The sequence below is a fragment of the Brienomyrus brachyistius genome, chromosome 2 (assembly GCF_023856365.1).
Source record: "Brienomyrus brachyistius isolate T26 chromosome 2, BBRACH_0.4, whole genome shotgun sequence".
NCBI lineage: Eukaryota > Metazoa > Chordata > Actinopteri > Osteoglossiformes > Mormyridae > Brienomyrus > Brienomyrus brachyistius.
This window is the reverse complement of record NC_064534.1, coordinates 9,147,620-9,164,214: the sequence shown is the minus strand read 5'-3', so window position 1 is coordinate 9,164,214 and position 16,595 is coordinate 9,147,620. Positions and strand designations below refer to the sequence as shown.

The window sequence follows — 16,595 nt, the reverse complement described above, 5'->3', positions numbered from 1 at the left end:
GATATCTCATCCCCATGAGCTTTCAGTCTAAGATGGGAAACGTGCGTGCAGTTTTTGTGAGCCTCAACTTTCACCAGCAGAATGTGCCTCACGCCGCCGGGCAGGATCCAATGAAACGGCAGCTCCGCGACCGCATCCTCTCCACATGACGCCTGAGCTGCGGCCTAACTGCGCATCTGTCCTGCTTAATCTCACAGAGTGCGGGACCTGGCGGGCCAGGAGCGAGGTAGTGGGGATGCGTGCCAGGGACAGCAGGGGGCACTGCAGTGGGACATGCCACACAGTCATTTATAAACACACACGCGCACACACACACACACAATGGATGACTAGGTTCAGGAGTGGGTTATATCCAAGAACTGAAAGTTCTGGGGAGGGATCAGCACACAGCACGGCAAGGCATGGGCACACCCCCGCAGCAGGACACACGTTCGGGGTGGGGGGGGGTACCTTTCACAACCTGTTTTTTCAGTTCTTGAATCAAATAATAAACGACACACACAACTGCCACATCCCCCAAATTAAATTTAGCTTATGAAGAAAACCAATTAAGAATGAAGGTCGAGAGGTGGACGTACATGCTAATCTCACTCATAATCGCAACAGCAAATACCAGATGGTGATATATTTTAAGCTCAATCTGTCATGGTCCACTTCCAGCAAGCTAAAATAAACTGGGGGACTTTGCTCAGATTTAGAGAGATGACAAAGTCAGAGAGAAGGGAGAAACAAAACACTGAAATACCTGCATGCTGTCCAAGTGGCTCTGTTTATGCACAGAAACACACCAAAGACATGGTGACCAGGAGATGCAAAGAAAAGAAATTAAAGCACATTTACATATGAACACTCACACTGTCATGGACATCCATAAAAGCGACAGAGACGCGATTCCTTATTGCTCATCCGAAAGCTCAAAGGCTCGATGCACGAGTACAGATCATATTACAAAACACTAACGGCTTAGCAAGCAGAACTGAAAATGTGTACTGAAACAAACAAGCAGAAAGATTAGTAAAAGCATAAATACTACTGAACACACTGAAAGGAGGGAGGAAATCTCACTGAAGGAGTGATTTTAAATTATATCCATTTTGAAGCTGAACAGCTTATTTCCCTCTGAAGTGCATGTTTGGATGTACATCAGGTGTGACCTAAATGTTTGGAGTGGACAACCTATTATTTTTGCCTGCTGTGGGAAATGCAAGCTCATCAGCGCTGTGCTTCACAACGCAACAAATCCGTAGGAGAGCTTTCACCCCATGCGACGGGCCGGCTCCACGTGCCTGTGTGATGGTCTGAGAGGAGGACCCAGAGAGCTTTCGTTTTCTCATTTCGCCGATGGATCCCCCGTAATTGCGAGGAGCTGCGTGTGACCAAATATGACCACAGGAAAGCGGCGACGCTGGGCAGCAGCTGGCGAGAATGACTGGCAAAGATGCTCTGCTGCTAAATGCACTAATTTAAAACACCAATGCCTGTCGTCTTCCCTTTGCACAGCCAATCAGCTCTCAGGATAACAATACAACATGGAGTCCCCCTGGCTTGGGGGTGATAAACGGAGCCTTCGGTTTACTCTCAGTGCTGCTAAAATTAAGGTGTTATTTTGGCACAAAAGCTGCTGTGCCTAGATGAATCATTACGGCCTTCTGGATCCAGGGACAGAACATCTCTGGGGGCCCTAGGCTGACTTGGGTAGGGGGCCTGTTAAGTGGACCATTTGATCTTTTTTTGGAGCTAAATGAGAAATAAGAGTGAATTAAAAATGTTACAATATCAATAATATGTTAATCAAAGCACAGGGTGCCATCGATTAAATTTACTGATCAGGGTGGGGGTGGGATTGCTGTTGGTAAAATTCACTGATAAGGGGAGGGGGGTATCGCGCCAGTGGATCAATTGGCCAACTTTAAGAAGTTTAATCACGCTCTCCTTTGCAAAAGTTAGTCTTGAATTTTTGCATACATTTGTTTGTGTTCTCTCCAAGTCTGTTCAGAATACTACTTTAGCAGGATAGTATCAGAGTCATGGGATATAATGTTAATCTTGTATCTTTGCTCTGTTTTGTTCTGTTAGGCTACTTTGTGTCAGTTTGCTTGGTGGTGACACAACCAGTAGACTCCAGTGTTAGAAGAAAGCTGGGTAGAATAACGCCAAAAAGCAGGAATAGTCCATTACAATTGGGATGGGGGTAACTTTGCTATAATTGATGTGATCATATTATTTTAGATTCTTAAATGTAACTTTTGGAAATTCTATCTTCACGTGGCCCAAGTCCTCTCCTGTCTGGATTTGTTCTACTGCAGGTGTTTGCTTGTGTTGTACGTCTATGATACATTCACAGCACTAGTGTTAGATACGTTCCCAAGACCTGAAACTTCCATACTTCTCTGAAGCCAAACCCCCAAAGCAACCACCTCCCAGAAACCTCACCTACAGAAACAGATATCCCTTAAAGGACACCAGGCTTACCTCTAGCAAAAGGACGGCACCTTCATGCTCCTTCTTGGCTTCAACCTGAGCCTTCAGAGAGAACGAGTGAGAGAAAAAAGGAGAGAGGGAGCCAGAGAGAGACACATTACATCACTGCAGCCATGTGCAAAGTAAGTAGCATTTCACACTTGTGTGTGTCCTTTCTTTCTTTAACCAATGACAGATGCTTCAGGTCAGATGGTGGCTCTAAACCAGCACTAATTTCAAAAGTATAAATGTGTGTGAATTTGTTTGTGTACGTGATCCAGGAAGCATAGGGCACATTCTGAAAGGGAGGGGGGGGGGCAGTCTAAATGTTGCGACAACTTAAACACTTCATTGGGAAATGTTAGGAGACTGCATTTGACTAGAAGGTCCACAAGCATCTCCTGCCCCGGCATTTTCAGCTAAACCTCAGCAGTCCAGCGACTTTGAACCTCGACCAATAGGGATTAGCAATCGCTAAAGGCAAAAAATCCATTGGCAAGCGGCTCTTTGTGCCCCATGAGGCGGGCATTGACTCAGCATGTATCCAGCTGTACAAGCACTCTTCACAGAAGAGAAACCGGGCCAAAACATAATGTAATCGATGGAGGAGTCTCTGCCTGTCTTATTGTTAAGAGCTGTGCCTGGATATACATCCTTTTCAGGGCCTCAGACACACACAGGAAATGAGAACATGGTATCTAGAAGACACTGGGCAAAACTGTTATTACACCTGATGTCTAGACTGACAGAAGAGTTATACTCAACAGTTGGTTAGATAAGGAACGTGTGTTTTGTTTTTCTTTTTGATCAAATGTAATTTAGTGGTATTATGATTATTTTAGCTTTTATCCGCACGTAACAATGAAAAGTTCATTGATGCTAATTCATTTACAGGAGCCTCATGGAGGCTGAATTACTAAATGTCACACAGCAAAACATCTTTTTTGCTTCTCTTATTTAACATATTGGAATCTGCTTGTTGGCTAAAGTAATTAAGGTTCATTAGGGCACTGAAGGGTACAACAGCAGTGCCCTTATTGGCATGTAAACGCCAGTCAGTCACATGTCAAGACCCTTAGCTGCTGCAGTACCAACCACGACCAGCTGCGTTAACAAGTTCCGTCCGGTTCTGTGGATTTACGACACGGAAAATCAGTCCTGTTTGTCAGGATTGTCTGACTTATGATGACAGAAGCTCCCAAACTCAAGTGCTACAGGACTGTGAGATGGCAAATCAATGCTCTTCTGCTGCACACTGCAGTGGGATAGAATCACCAAGAAGACAAGCTGCCAGTTTGACACCCAAAGCGTGAATTCATGGGTCCTGATCTTTACCCATTCCCTTACTGATCAGCTGCATCACATGCCTCCATCTAACCATGCCTGTCCATAATGCTGACTTCTCCCTTACCCTCTCTCCCAGTGTGATTGCTGGTTGTATTCTACCCTCAAATCCAGTTCAGTTTTCCTAACTCCTAGCTAACCGGAGTTATCCGATTTCTAGTCGCCAAGGTGCTACAACAAGCAGCTAGAGAGTGTGGAGACCTGACTCACTAACCCCAAGGTACCTGAGGCAGTCAGTCCTATAACCTCTGTGAGAGAAGCATCTTCACAAACTACCACACAAACTATGTTCCAGTCTTTAGCATTCTGGGTAATCACAGAATATCTGTAACGCCTATATAAGAAGTGTGCCCTGCAAACCTATATAAGAAGAACATTTACCTTCATGCTATATGCAGTAGAGGTATAGTAAAAAGGTTCAGATGGAATAAACATATAATTAAAAAGGTAAAACAGGTGAAACTCTAAGAATGCAACTTGTGGCTTGTTGTTTTAAAAAAAGATTCCATAAACATTTGGTAATCAAATACACGCCTATATTCTGGGATTTTTAATGTGTCTTATTATGGTGGCAACTTACAGGAGCTCAGGTGCATGAGGGCTTCGCCTAACCCTCTGTGGACACACCACACCCTCATCAATGTTAATAACTCCCTGCAAACCTAACTTTGACTTTAGGATCATGAATATATGTATTATTTTATTTACAAATTTGTGAACAAAAAATCCGTACGGCAGTCTAACAAAACTCTCCAATTGGTGACTCTAAATAGCCCTTGATGTGTGTCTGTGTGTGCATGCATGTCCTGTAATGGACTGGCATCCCATCCAGGGATCCACTTCATGGGATATTATTCCCTATGATTATGGAAAAGGGATGGATGGTTTGATGTTAAGAGAATTCAAAGAGTTTTTTTCAAACACTATTTAGGGACACCTGGCAATACTCAAGTAGACATTTTGAGTACAAGTTGCCTTTTGACCCTTCAGCAGGCATACAGTACAAGGTTCAGTCAATACAAGCGTCTGTTCCCACGCTGCCATCGTGGTACAAGGCAGCCTTTTTACCTTCTGTAGAAGGTCGATCTCCTGCTGCTTGGCATTGAGGACGGCCAAAGCCTGCTCATGCTCCAACTCTAACTGCTGCCTCCGCTCCGCGGCCTCTCGCATATGCTGGAGAAGGCCAAGGGTTAAAGGTCATGGGTCACAGTCACAGGGAGACAGACAGAGAGGGAGAAAGAGAGAAACTGCTGGTTAGTCAGCCATTTGCATTAACTTTATTGCTTCTCACCTCCACTCATCTGGTTACATCTGTAATCCCCTGTATACTTTGTGATAGGAGCCATTTTATATTTTCAGTGTTTCAGAAATTTCCCTCCATTATTTACAACTCTGCGTCAGACTCATCCATTCTTAATTACTTTTGTCAGGAAGTAGTAGCAGATGACAGCTGACGTATGATCCTCCTATTCAACGCCCCCTTTCTTTTGTGCAGCCAATCAGAGGGTGCCACGGAGGGGACCTGAATTCTGACTGGAGGACTGGCAACCATCAGGCACCTAAAAGGTCAGAGAAGCCACTTTGTGCTGCTCTAGTGGAGACAACCAGGCTGACTTAAACCCTCCCTAATGCTTGCCTGGGATTTTCAGTGTCAGAGATGGATGCAGCAAGGCTAACACTCAGAATCCTTTTAACTCATTTTACAGTTTAACTCCGCACCCTGTGGCCATCTGCGAGGAGCGACATGCCAGATGAATCACATTAAACTGTAAAACGTTTTACAGCAAGCAAGGTCTGCGGATTCCAGTGTCACGCCTCTACAGTTTGCCCCGTGGCCAATGGCGGCGCGGCATTCTGGCGATCACATCACGTTCGGTGTCTTTCTGGGTCGTTCGCGTTGGCGGCCGCCTGAGATTCTGAGAGCTCGCCTTGCCTAACATGCATATCTGAGCACGAGGTGAGGGTAGAGGTGAGAGGCTTTTAGTGCCAGCTAAAATGCCACCCCCCTCCATCTCGAGGAAGCCCTTTCTTCCCAGAGAGGGGTCAGGAGCATTGAGCTGAATCGATGCATGGCTTTTAGTTACGTTCAAAGGGACGCGCCGGAATCAGCTGTGCACCTGCACGCCACGGATCTCCTGCAATAACAAAATAAGCTGTACAGCAAGAGACCCGAAGCAAGGCCATCGTCACCACAGAGCCTGAGGCACCCAGCCTTGCAGTGTGCAGGAAATTAACGTGAATCATACATATATGTGATGGCCACACCCCCCTGCCCCCGCCTGCGATGTATCTGCAGGGACAGATGTGGCCTTTGCTTCTTGCCACCAAACTCTGGCTGCAAGACGATCAAGATTTAAAGGCGCTTGCAAAATGACCGGAGAAGGATGACTTTTCATGCGGCTTTCTTGCTTGCTGTGACCCAGCTGCTCCGAGGTACAAGAGGGACATGGTCGTCTGTTTGCTGAGTCTGGGCGTGGCCAATCTGGAAAGCCACGCCCCTTACCATCATCCTTGATCCATGTCCGCCCCAGCCATGCCCCTCCCAAAGGCGTAGCCTATCTCTACGCATGCATAAACCCATTCCGCAGCCAGGTCGTCTTCATGAGGGGGTGGGACGGGGGGCGTTGTGGGGGGTGGTAATCATCTCGTGCATCGATAAAGACGTAATGAAAGGGGGGAATGTGGTAGAAAAAAATTAATAAAAATGGGGATAGGCATTTCAGGTGCAGTGCCTGGTGCAGAAATGATGTGATACCTTCTCCGTAAAGCAGGGGGTAGGGGGTAGTCTTGGGAGAAGATGAAACAGGCAGTGGGTGGGGGGGCTTAGGTAAAATAATAAATAAAAAAAAACACTGCTTCAGTCTTCCTAGTCACTCACGGCTGCAGTTCCCCGGCAAGCTGCTGCAAGGAGGAAACATGGAGGCACACAGGGGTTAGAGATCTGGGAGGGGGGGGGCGCTACAGTTTGAGTTGCTCTCCATTAGGCCGACATCTGCCTGAGGATACCCAAGGCTGTTGGGGGGGGGGGAGGGGGGGGGGAATATCCAATAACCCCTGGGCAGGAGACAGCAGCAGGAAGAGGCTGTGACCTGGGACAGCAGCCAGACCAAGGGCAGGGAAGGAGATAACAACTGAGGGACTCTAATCAGAGACTACTGAAGAGCAAGTGCAGCACAGCTGGGAAATGAAGAGGAGCAGGCGGGACTAAAGGTTATATAGGGGCCGGGTGGGTGTCATGTGACATGTGCAGCTAATCAGAACCTCCCTTTTTTTTTGGTCCACACCTCAGAGCAGACAGCCTGCATATCCCCACAATGGGACCATCCATCAGAATAGAACTCGACACTCCACATCACCAGAATGCTCTTTTGGTTCCAAGTAGGAAATTTTTAAAAAATGTTTGCAGGATGAGTCCAAATCAGTGGCTACCTGACAGAACAACTGACAGAACACAGTCAGTCATCCATGGGGCTGCCCACATATGATCCTCCTGACAGTCCCAGAAAGTTCTGCAAAATGTCAAGCAAATACATATCGCAACTTCAGGAGGATTATGACAGGCATATACCTCTTGGCAGATAAACGTTTTATTTTTAACATTACAGATCTCCCACAGAAACCCTCAACATTTCCAAATAAATATGCCTGAATTACCTCGGCATCTACAGTATTTTTAAGAATAAATGTATGAATGTTACTCTGAGCTTAAAGGCATGCATTAGGACCCTGTGGGAGGCCCAGGTCATCCCGCTCTTCCCGCCAAAGTGGGAGACCAAGTCTACTGGCTTTATCGTGAGGCTGGTAAAGTGACTGAACGCTGACGACATTTGTATGTAAGGGCTATTATTATTAAGCAATGACTGTTTCATTCCGGTCACATTTAATTGGCTCTATTCTGAAGAAAGTATATGATTATGAATTACATTTATTTATAAGACACTTTCGTCCTAAGCGACATCAGCCAGTTGCAACCAGAAGCATTGGGGGTTAAGGGCCTTCCTCAAGGGCTCAATAGTGATATGGTTACTCTGCAGGTCTTGGGATTTGAACCCACAACCTTCCAGACATGGGCACAGACAAAAAACATTATTCATATAAGCCTATAAACAGGTACCTAACAGAGCTGGGTTACAGGTCAAGGAGACCCGCCTCCATTTTCTACCCTCTCAGGGTCACTATGACTGTTCCGGAGGACTTGATGTGTCTCCCTATTGGGTAAATAAAACTGATAAAATCCTAAAGCTCTGCCCCTTCGCATCTTGCTCAGTTCAGCGACTGTGGTTCAGCGACCAGGGTTCGCGCTCCTGGTCAGTGTGGGCTGCTATACGTGCAGCATCCCATCGCCATTAACCCTCTTTAAGTCCAAATAAACAAACGGAAGGAAACCATTTACTCAAGAGGAGTCTTAAGGCCTCCGACAGAATGACATCGCACACGTACAGTGGCCCACCAGGACCACAGCTGGGGACCCCTGGCTGAGAGTGGCAAGACTTGCCCATATATGGGCATAATTAGGTGTGGTGTAGGAAATTCCCATGTCACTTAGGTAATTGACTCATTAATATCATGCACTAATTATGCCAGCAGGCTTCTAAGCTGATAGGGTGCACCTCGACCAGCTCCTAGGGAGTGACTGCATTGAAGTCTGTCCAGCTGGTCTCAAGCTGGGGTCAGCTGGAAGGTGTGCAGATTAGGGGGAGGGGGAGTTGTTCTCACCTTGAGCACCTGCTCTAGGTTCTCCAGTTTGCCTCGCAGCTGGGTCCTCTCCTGCAGCGCCAAATCTCTCTCCCGGATCACAGCTGCGACTGTCTGTCTAAGCAGCTCATAGTCCGACTTCACCTGGAAGTAAGGTGGGGGGGGGGCAGCATATGCAGTGTAATGGAGCCATCAAGTTACACCAAAAACAGACACAACGCTGTAGACTTCCTGCAGCGAACACCAGCAGCACTCTCATGAAAATGCATCAAAAGGATAAATATGCCTGGAAGATGACCAGCGCTGATTCATACCACAGCAGGAAAAAAAAGGAGAAATTACTACAATCCAGATGTACAGATCTGGCATCTGTCAGCTTAGACAAACAATGAGCAGCCGGTAAAGACAGCAGGCAATGGGCTTAAAAAGGCCATGTTCCAGTAATCCTGACGCCGAGGCCTCCATTAAACGTGACATCAGGCACTATGTGTTTGAAAAACAACCGAATGATGTCAGAAGATGAATTTGAAAAGAGGAGGTGAGACCAAGACAAGATCATTGTTCCTTCTGCCCTCAGAACATATTTTTATAAGTTGAACTCCCAAGAGAAAATAAAACTTGAGAATCATAACGATAAAGCATGAAACATCCCATTTGGATGGGTATTGTGGGCTGTAATCATTTGCCGTTTCAACCATACAGGGTCATGGCTCTGCAAGAAAGAAGACAGGATGGGCAACACAGCCATTAAAATGGGCTGTCAGTTCTGGGCCCATAAACACACTCTAGTCTAAAAGCACGAAAAGTCCAGTTTAGTAAAGTGTCAGCAGCCTGCATCAGGCAGCAGCAGCGAGTCTATAAAAAAGGCCACAGTGACGATGCTGTACAGAAATTGGTGCTCTCTCGGAACCTCCAGTTCAGCGGGTATTCCACGGAAAGGATATCTCCGTAGAAACAAGAACTCCATGGAAACGGGCCAAGTTGTATCACCTAGCCTAGACAGAGCAGCCCCCGATGAGAGCCACAGCAAACCAAAGGCCCGTCCGTTGTCTGGGGAGAACCAGCGTGCCGTCAGAATGGACGTGACGGACTCCTCACAGTTAGAACCGGCTGAGACCAGATCGGTGCTGATAAGATGACGCCTCCGGATCCCTCCTCCATATGAGAGAACAGCCGCCGACAGCTGCAGCCCTAACTCTGCAGGAAATTGCCTTTCCATCGATACTGCGTGCTTAGCGACCTCTCCTTAGTTACAGCTGCATGCGGCCAGATAAGATTAAAACGAGGGAGCCGTCAGCCGAACGCTATCTGCTGTATGGACGTGTCTCTGCCGGAAATGCTGGTCCACTTTCATAAAGGCCATTTGGACGAGACTCCACAGCACTGCTGAAAACTCTGATCACAGACTGGTGACTGGGAAACAAGCAAAATACATACAATCTAATTCAGGAGCCGTATTCAAGCTAGGATACGGAGCCTAAGGAGGACAAAGGAGGAGGTACTGAAGGAGGTTCTCCTGTATCGTCTTTTATGGACAATGTCACAATCCACTGGGGATGTGTAAAGTACCACAGATTATTCCAGAATGGCACATTGGGGGATGGGAAGCCAACATGGTTTGCTGCGTGCAGGTGCCCTTACCTGGTCATACTGTTCCGCTTTCCAGCTACGGGTCAGTAACTCCAGATTCAAGCGGTTCTTCTCCTGCAGGGCGTCCTGGAGATCATTCTCCTGGATGGATTGGGTGGGGCAGAGATATAACAACCACGTTACTGAGAGGAACAGGTGTCTTTCCATCCACGAGAAGGAAAGGAAACAGCAGTTTGATGCAGCTGAGGTACCATCAGCTCAGGATGGGGATCAGGGTGCCACACCTAAGACCTCACATATATATACAGTGTTTCCACTATCATTATATTAGGAGGGTGCCCCGCCCCCTCAACAGCACCTTCCGCCCCCTCTTGACCTTTAAGTTAATTGCATTTAATTTTATTTTCTATATAGCACCAGATCACAACAGAAGTCATTTAAGGTTACCTTTCCCATAGAACAGGTCTATACATTGTATATTTATTAAACAAACTAAATAGCCCTATGTTATTTATCATATTCACACAACAGCTTGTCATTTTTGTCTCTACACGATCGCGCGTTTACAATTCTCCTCTGCTCTCCGTATCGTGCATGGTGGAGTTCCACCCTGATGCGCGCACACAGACACGTGCGCACACACACAGACACGTGCACACACACAGGTGAGCACACTCCCACCAGCGGACAGAGAGCGCGCATCGGGAAATATGTGGTGCTAACCACCTAAAAAGCAGACAAAAATGAACAGGGTAATAAATACCTTTCAGAATGGGAATTTCTGCTTTAACCTACCACTATTTTAAGTTATCGGTTATCACTTTTAAAGCCTAACAGTCAATGTATTTGCAGGTCGAGACAAACATCCGCAATAGGCTGCAAGGAGACCATCTCGCAGCCTGCATGCGGATCTCAATAAATGGGCCAGACGTTTCTGACTTCCCATATCAAGAGGCTCTAGAAATGTTCTTCCAGGAGCCCAGAGATACACTGCAGTGACAAAAGCTGCACGCTTTGTGGATAATTGTCATAATAAGAAACGTTCTGATGTTCAGTTCAGTTGCTATATTGACTGTAGTCATTAAAAAAAAACACATGAACACCATGAATCTTGTCGGTGTCCGTCTGCCCCCCCCCACCCCCACCCACCCAAAAAAAAAAAAAGAAGCCGTAAACGTATGGGAAACACTGATATATGTATGTATCTAATATGATATGTATATGTTACTCATATCTGCCTCGTGCCCATTGCTTCCGGGATAGGCTCCGGACCCCCCGCGACCCAGTAGGATAAGCGGTTTGGAAAATGGATGGATGGATGTTACTCATATAAACTTCATTATAAATTACTTAATTGTATAGATCTACAGTCCAATCCTGAGATGGATAAGATGTTAAGGATGGTTGGATTAATGAATTTCATGGGCATAGATAAACCAGAAAGACTTAAGATCTCAATATGAAGAAATGATCAACCATAATTCCCCCACAGTGCCCTAACAAGCCAGCCTTCTCCTAATGTCTTTCACTTCAGCCGTTCCTGAGCATGTCCACCATGCACATATTTGCTCACAGCCCCTCGGGGACAGGGGCTGAAGCACAGTGCCAGCAGTCACATTATTTTTATGTGCATTATTTAGCATTACATGGAAACGGCTGGGGAAATGAAAAAGTGTTGGGAGTGTCCCTGAGGAGCAGACATCCGTCCCCCTGTCAGTGGGGAGGGGGGCACTGTGACGTCCAATGGCCAAACCCCCCCCAGCCGACACCGCTCAGAACCAGGACCCCAACGGCACGTGTTCTCTGCTGACAGAAGGCTCCGCTTGACCACAGCCCATTTTAGTATCACATTAAGGGTTTGACATAAATCATGGGTTCTTCTGGAAATGTTTGCATGAGGTGCCAGTATGAGCGCTGCAGTCCTACAATTACAGCCAGTGGATTAACTAACTGCTGCTCCGCTGTCACTGCTCCACAGGCGGCTACAGTCACGTATTTATAATTCAATGGAAAATTACTGTAATGTAATTGCACATGCACAGACCTATAGCATTGTACCTAAACTCATTGAAAACTTGCAATTGCCATTTCAGGAATAATTACAGCCCTATAATTATGGTTCCAGAAGCAATTACAATTACAGATATAACTAGAGTACTGAAAATACAGGTTTGCAATTTTATTCCTACAAACAACTATAATTCCTATACACAACTACATTTCTATATTTTTAAATCATCCTTCAAGAATTCAAGAGGTGAAGTCACTCCTATTTAATTAATTCCTGTAGTGCTTGAAAGGATGGATGGACAAATAGAACAGAGAGAGAGAGAGAGAGAGAGAGAGAGAGAGAGAGAGAGAGAGAGAGAGACACAGACAGACAGACAGACAGACAGACAGACAGACAGACAGACAGACAGACAGACAGACAGATAGATAGATAGATAGATAGATAGATAGATAGATAGATAGATAGATAGATAGATAGATGTAGGCCTGTCACAATAACAAATTTTGTGATTAATTGTCCCAGGAGTTATTGCGATAAAAAATAATATTGCCGTTGTGAGACCATTTTCAACTGATGTGACAATAAGGGTATATTAATGCAAGTACACCCTTTCAACGATCAATAAACTTTAATTTCTAAAGAACATTTAACACTGGGACTGGAAGACATTTTTAATATGCAAAATAAATAAACAAAACAACCAAAAACAATAAATAAAATGGATTATGAAGTCTCTGTAAACAAAATCGCCCTTAAAATATTCAACATTAGGCTCAGACAGGGAAAACAGGTAAAACTGCCGGTTAGGACCTTTGTAAACAAAAGTGCGAACTAACAACAAAACTCCATATGAATAAAAGCAGGTGCCTCAACAGGCCGTATGCAAATCCGTAGCTACTTTAGTCTGGTAAATTCCGAGCAAGAAATATCACTTATTGTATATAATCATATTCATATAATTCATTGCCACATTTTACTCTACTCTTATAGTGAACACGTCTGCCTGGGCGAAATTGATAATTATAATTATATCGGATGATCATCATAACCGATTTTGTACTTCTTCATGTCTCAGTCTAACGCCAGCCACAAAGTTGAACGAATAAGACTCCCCTTCGTATCCGTGGATGTAAGACAAAGCAAAAATCTTAAAGCCCTTCTATAATTAACTCGTTGATACTTTGGAGAAGGATTTACAAAAGCGATGTACGTCGCTGATCATAAGATTGGGAAAGTCCTGTAAACGGCATGTCATTTTTTACGGACCGGAAATGAGCAAGCCGCATTTCCATGAACGCGGAGGCTGACGTGCAAAGAGCCGTCTGACACGAGAGTTCACGCCTCATTACTAGTGATGTGTCGTTCGCGAAAAAGATGGCTCTTTGAGCCGACTATTTTTAGTGAACGATGGGAGCTGGCTCCTGTTCAAGAGCCGTTTTATTAATGTTTATAGAATTGTCCGGGGTTTTGAGCTGCCTAAACATTAAGGACGACAGTGCCCGGAACACATTGTCTTCCGAAAAAGCCCGCCCACGAGACAGCGTCTTATTTTTAACAAGCTCAAATCAGGTCACGCTAATCAGCATCAGGTTAAACGAAGAGAGGGGCGGGTTTTTCAAAAAGAGCCGCTTAGGAGCCGAAAGAGCCGGCTCTTCTTGGTGAGCTGAGCCAAATGAGCCGGTTTGCTAAAAAGAGCCGATATTCCCATTTGGTAGAGAGAGACACGAGGAAAACAAACAAGCCTGCAAATGAAAATTATCGCGGCCGGAAAAATTATCGACCTCATTTTAATTATCATGCAATTAACTGATTTATCATTTATCAGGACAGGCCTACTCAGCTGCCTCGTGATGGGAGTGGACTCCTTCACTGATCAGCACACGAAAGCTTGCATTTCGGGTGCACTATTACAGTTGAATGAGGGTCCAGGCAGAAACTCCTGCACGAGACATTTTTGTCCTCTTTACTCATTTTTGGGTAACGAAATATCACTGGTAGATCGACACGCAAGTACACAGACAAGCGGATGGAATGAGAAACAGTTGATGAGATGTGCCTTTGAACAGGAACAATGAGCTCGGTGTGTGAAGGTACCTGCAGGCGGTCCATGTGGCTGCGTATTGGAATCGTTGAACAAGCCATTGGGGATTTTCTGCCCCCGGGGAAATGCAATAATTGCCTCAGTGATTCTATTATGTTGCACAATCCCTTCCCGCCTTTACTGCGGCCTGACAAGCCAACGTGAACCCTGCAGAAGATGATCCACATGGCATTTCATACTAAATTCTGTGTCTGATTCAGCCCGCGTTTCCACACTGAGGCCAGGCGCTGGACTAACGGCCCCTCCTGGCAAACCGTGGTCCTGCTTCTCTGTATGTGGTCATTAGAGGCCCGTTCGCACCTCCGCATAAAGTGTGGTCTTCAGCCCGGCTCACTAGCCAAATTCCCAATCTGCTCTTCCAGTCTGGCCATCAAACTGCCCCTGAATTTATTTATCAAAACAAACCGTCCCCCCCCACAGTAGGTGTCGTGAACGCTCGGGTTCAAGATGGTGGCCGAGCGTCACCAGAGCGGGCAGGCGTAATTTTCCAATTGAGACATCGAGAGATTTTAAAAACCCCGAGCCAAGGTCTGCTCCTCAGAAAGATGAGTGGGAGGGGACCCACCAATGTGTACAGAACCGCATAGTGTTTTTATATCAAATGAAAAGTACAACAAATAGAGGACAGAGACATAGATTTATACAAGTGTAGCAGAGCAAACTGGAGCTCAGAAAACAGATAGCAACCAAAGGCTGCTTAAACTCATCTCACTGGCCCCGCCCTTCCCGATGTTCCACCTTTCCTTTGCGGAAAGGCTTCAGGCAGATCTGAGGTTCCCCGCTAAAATGGGAGTTTTACACCGTTCAGTGAATCCAAACGCTCACAGAGCAGGATTTTTCGCAGGCGAGCAGTTGCACGTCTCTTACGTCACCCTGCACCAGGCATCGTGGGAAGCTGCCACGCAGTGCCGTGCGGAACAAGGGATGCTGAGAGAGAGCAACATTGCCAGGACAAAAAAAAAAAATGCCCTCCTGTATCTCACAATGCCAACTGCCGCCCAAAGATCAGCCCGAAAGCAGGGCCGCCGCCTTCCGCCCAGCATGTCGACGGACAGAAGAATAACCATTCCAACACAGACGGGGACGACACTCAGTAATGCGCCTTCCCCGTTCGGGCTGGAGCTGTGGCGTAGCAATCTGTCAGCGACAGCGAGCGCTCTGCATTTCCATGTGGGCGCGGCGGACAGGCGCGTCCATCTGTCACAGCCATTACTGTTTTGCTCCGCGTTTAAACACTGTCTGCCAAAGTCGCTGACACCACACCTTTCCACGGTTCAGTCCATGCGACCCAGATCAAGGCATGCCTCCATTTTCACTTCTAAATTCCACCTCCGCAGCCGAATCAGACAGGGTGTCAGTTCAAAGTTTTCCCAGTGCCACCTATAAAGCCGATATTTTATTGCGTTCTCTCTGTAGTGGAATCGGATCCAGCTCACGGTGTACTGCTGTTGGATGCTGGAGATGGTCATGTTGCAATGCACACATAGCACTGGGCTTCGCTTATTTGTTTAAAACTTTAGTTTGATCCTTGCTGAGATACACCTTTCCAAAAGAATTCCCATAATGGGCTGTGTCCTTGTACAACTCAGCTGGCCTGCTAACACGCCAGTATGTCCAGGTTAACGAGGTAACCGAAGGCAGGCGGCCCAGTGCAATGGCTAAACGCGTCAACTGGGCAGAATCTGTTGACACGAGCAAAATGAGGCGGTTACCTTGGCGACGAAAGAGACAAACATTAACATGCAGCTCCCAACTTTGCCATTTTTGCCTAATTACATAACCTACAGCCAGGAAAACATTTGCGGAGTTAAATGCACAGGGCCATAAAAGCACAGGCAACAAGGCAGACGGACACCTTTCAGGAGCCCCGTCAGTCGCCCGCATGGGGCGGCCCGCTAACCTTTTGTCCTGGCTTGTTCCAAGTACGGCTCTACATCAGATGCCGTGTCGGACGGCTCCTTATCTCTCTACTGAGTGGCAGGGACGGTTGCCATGAAAGCCCGGTGACACAGCTGCGAAGCGAGGGGAGCGGCTGGCGGGCGAGGCCGTCCGAACGGCGCCTGTTTAATGGGCACAGGAAAATGCCACCATTTGCATTCTCCTGAGGACAGAGAGCTGCTTCCTCCCCCAGCCGTCACAGTGAGGAAACAGTAACAGTAACTGACAGGGTAACACACCAAGAGAGCAGAGTGTTAGGGGAAAGCAATCACACACTGACAGGGAAGAGGGGCAGCACAGTGACAGAGTTAACGCGCTGAGACCGTGACGGAGTATAGTGGGAACACAGCAACAGAGTTAAGCAGTAACACCATCATGGAGTAAAGGAGTAATACCACGACAGAGTAAAACAGTAACAATGACAGTAAGGTAGTCACACTGATGGAGTAACACTGT

At 46.5% G+C, this 16,595-nt stretch overlaps 1 protein-coding gene and 1 long non-coding RNA gene across 6 annotated transcripts in view; one reads left to right on the top strand and one right to left on the bottom strand.

Moving 5' to 3' along the window:
* Window positions 1–16,595, bottom strand: part of rimbp2b (RIMS binding protein 2b) — an 80,767-nt gene that overhangs the window by 35,778 nt on the left and 28,394 nt on the right. For 4 of the 5 annotated variants that reach the window (XM_048993241.1, XM_048993249.1, XM_048993259.1 and 1 more), the window contains exons 3-6: window positions 10,141–10,230; window positions 8,521–8,643; window positions 4,873–4,977; window positions 2,473–2,523 (exon numbers count right to left, since the gene is read on the bottom strand). In XM_048993241.1, the coding sequence (XP_048849198.1) occupies window positions 2,473–2,523; window positions 4,873–4,977; window positions 8,521–8,643; window positions 10,141–10,230 (369 nt within the window). Of the gene's footprint in view, window positions 1–745; window positions 767–2,472; window positions 2,524–4,872; window positions 4,978–8,520; window positions 8,644–10,140; window positions 10,231–16,595 lie in introns of all 5 variants that reach the window. The other variant, XM_048993277.1, reaches the window with a different exon arrangement.
* Window positions 2,494–5,635, top strand: LOC125718948 (uncharacterized). Its single transcript, XR_007384987.1, has 3 exons — window positions 2,494–2,603; window positions 5,300–5,370; window positions 5,511–5,635. It is a non-coding gene; the product is annotated as an uncharacterized LOC125718948 (long non-coding RNA).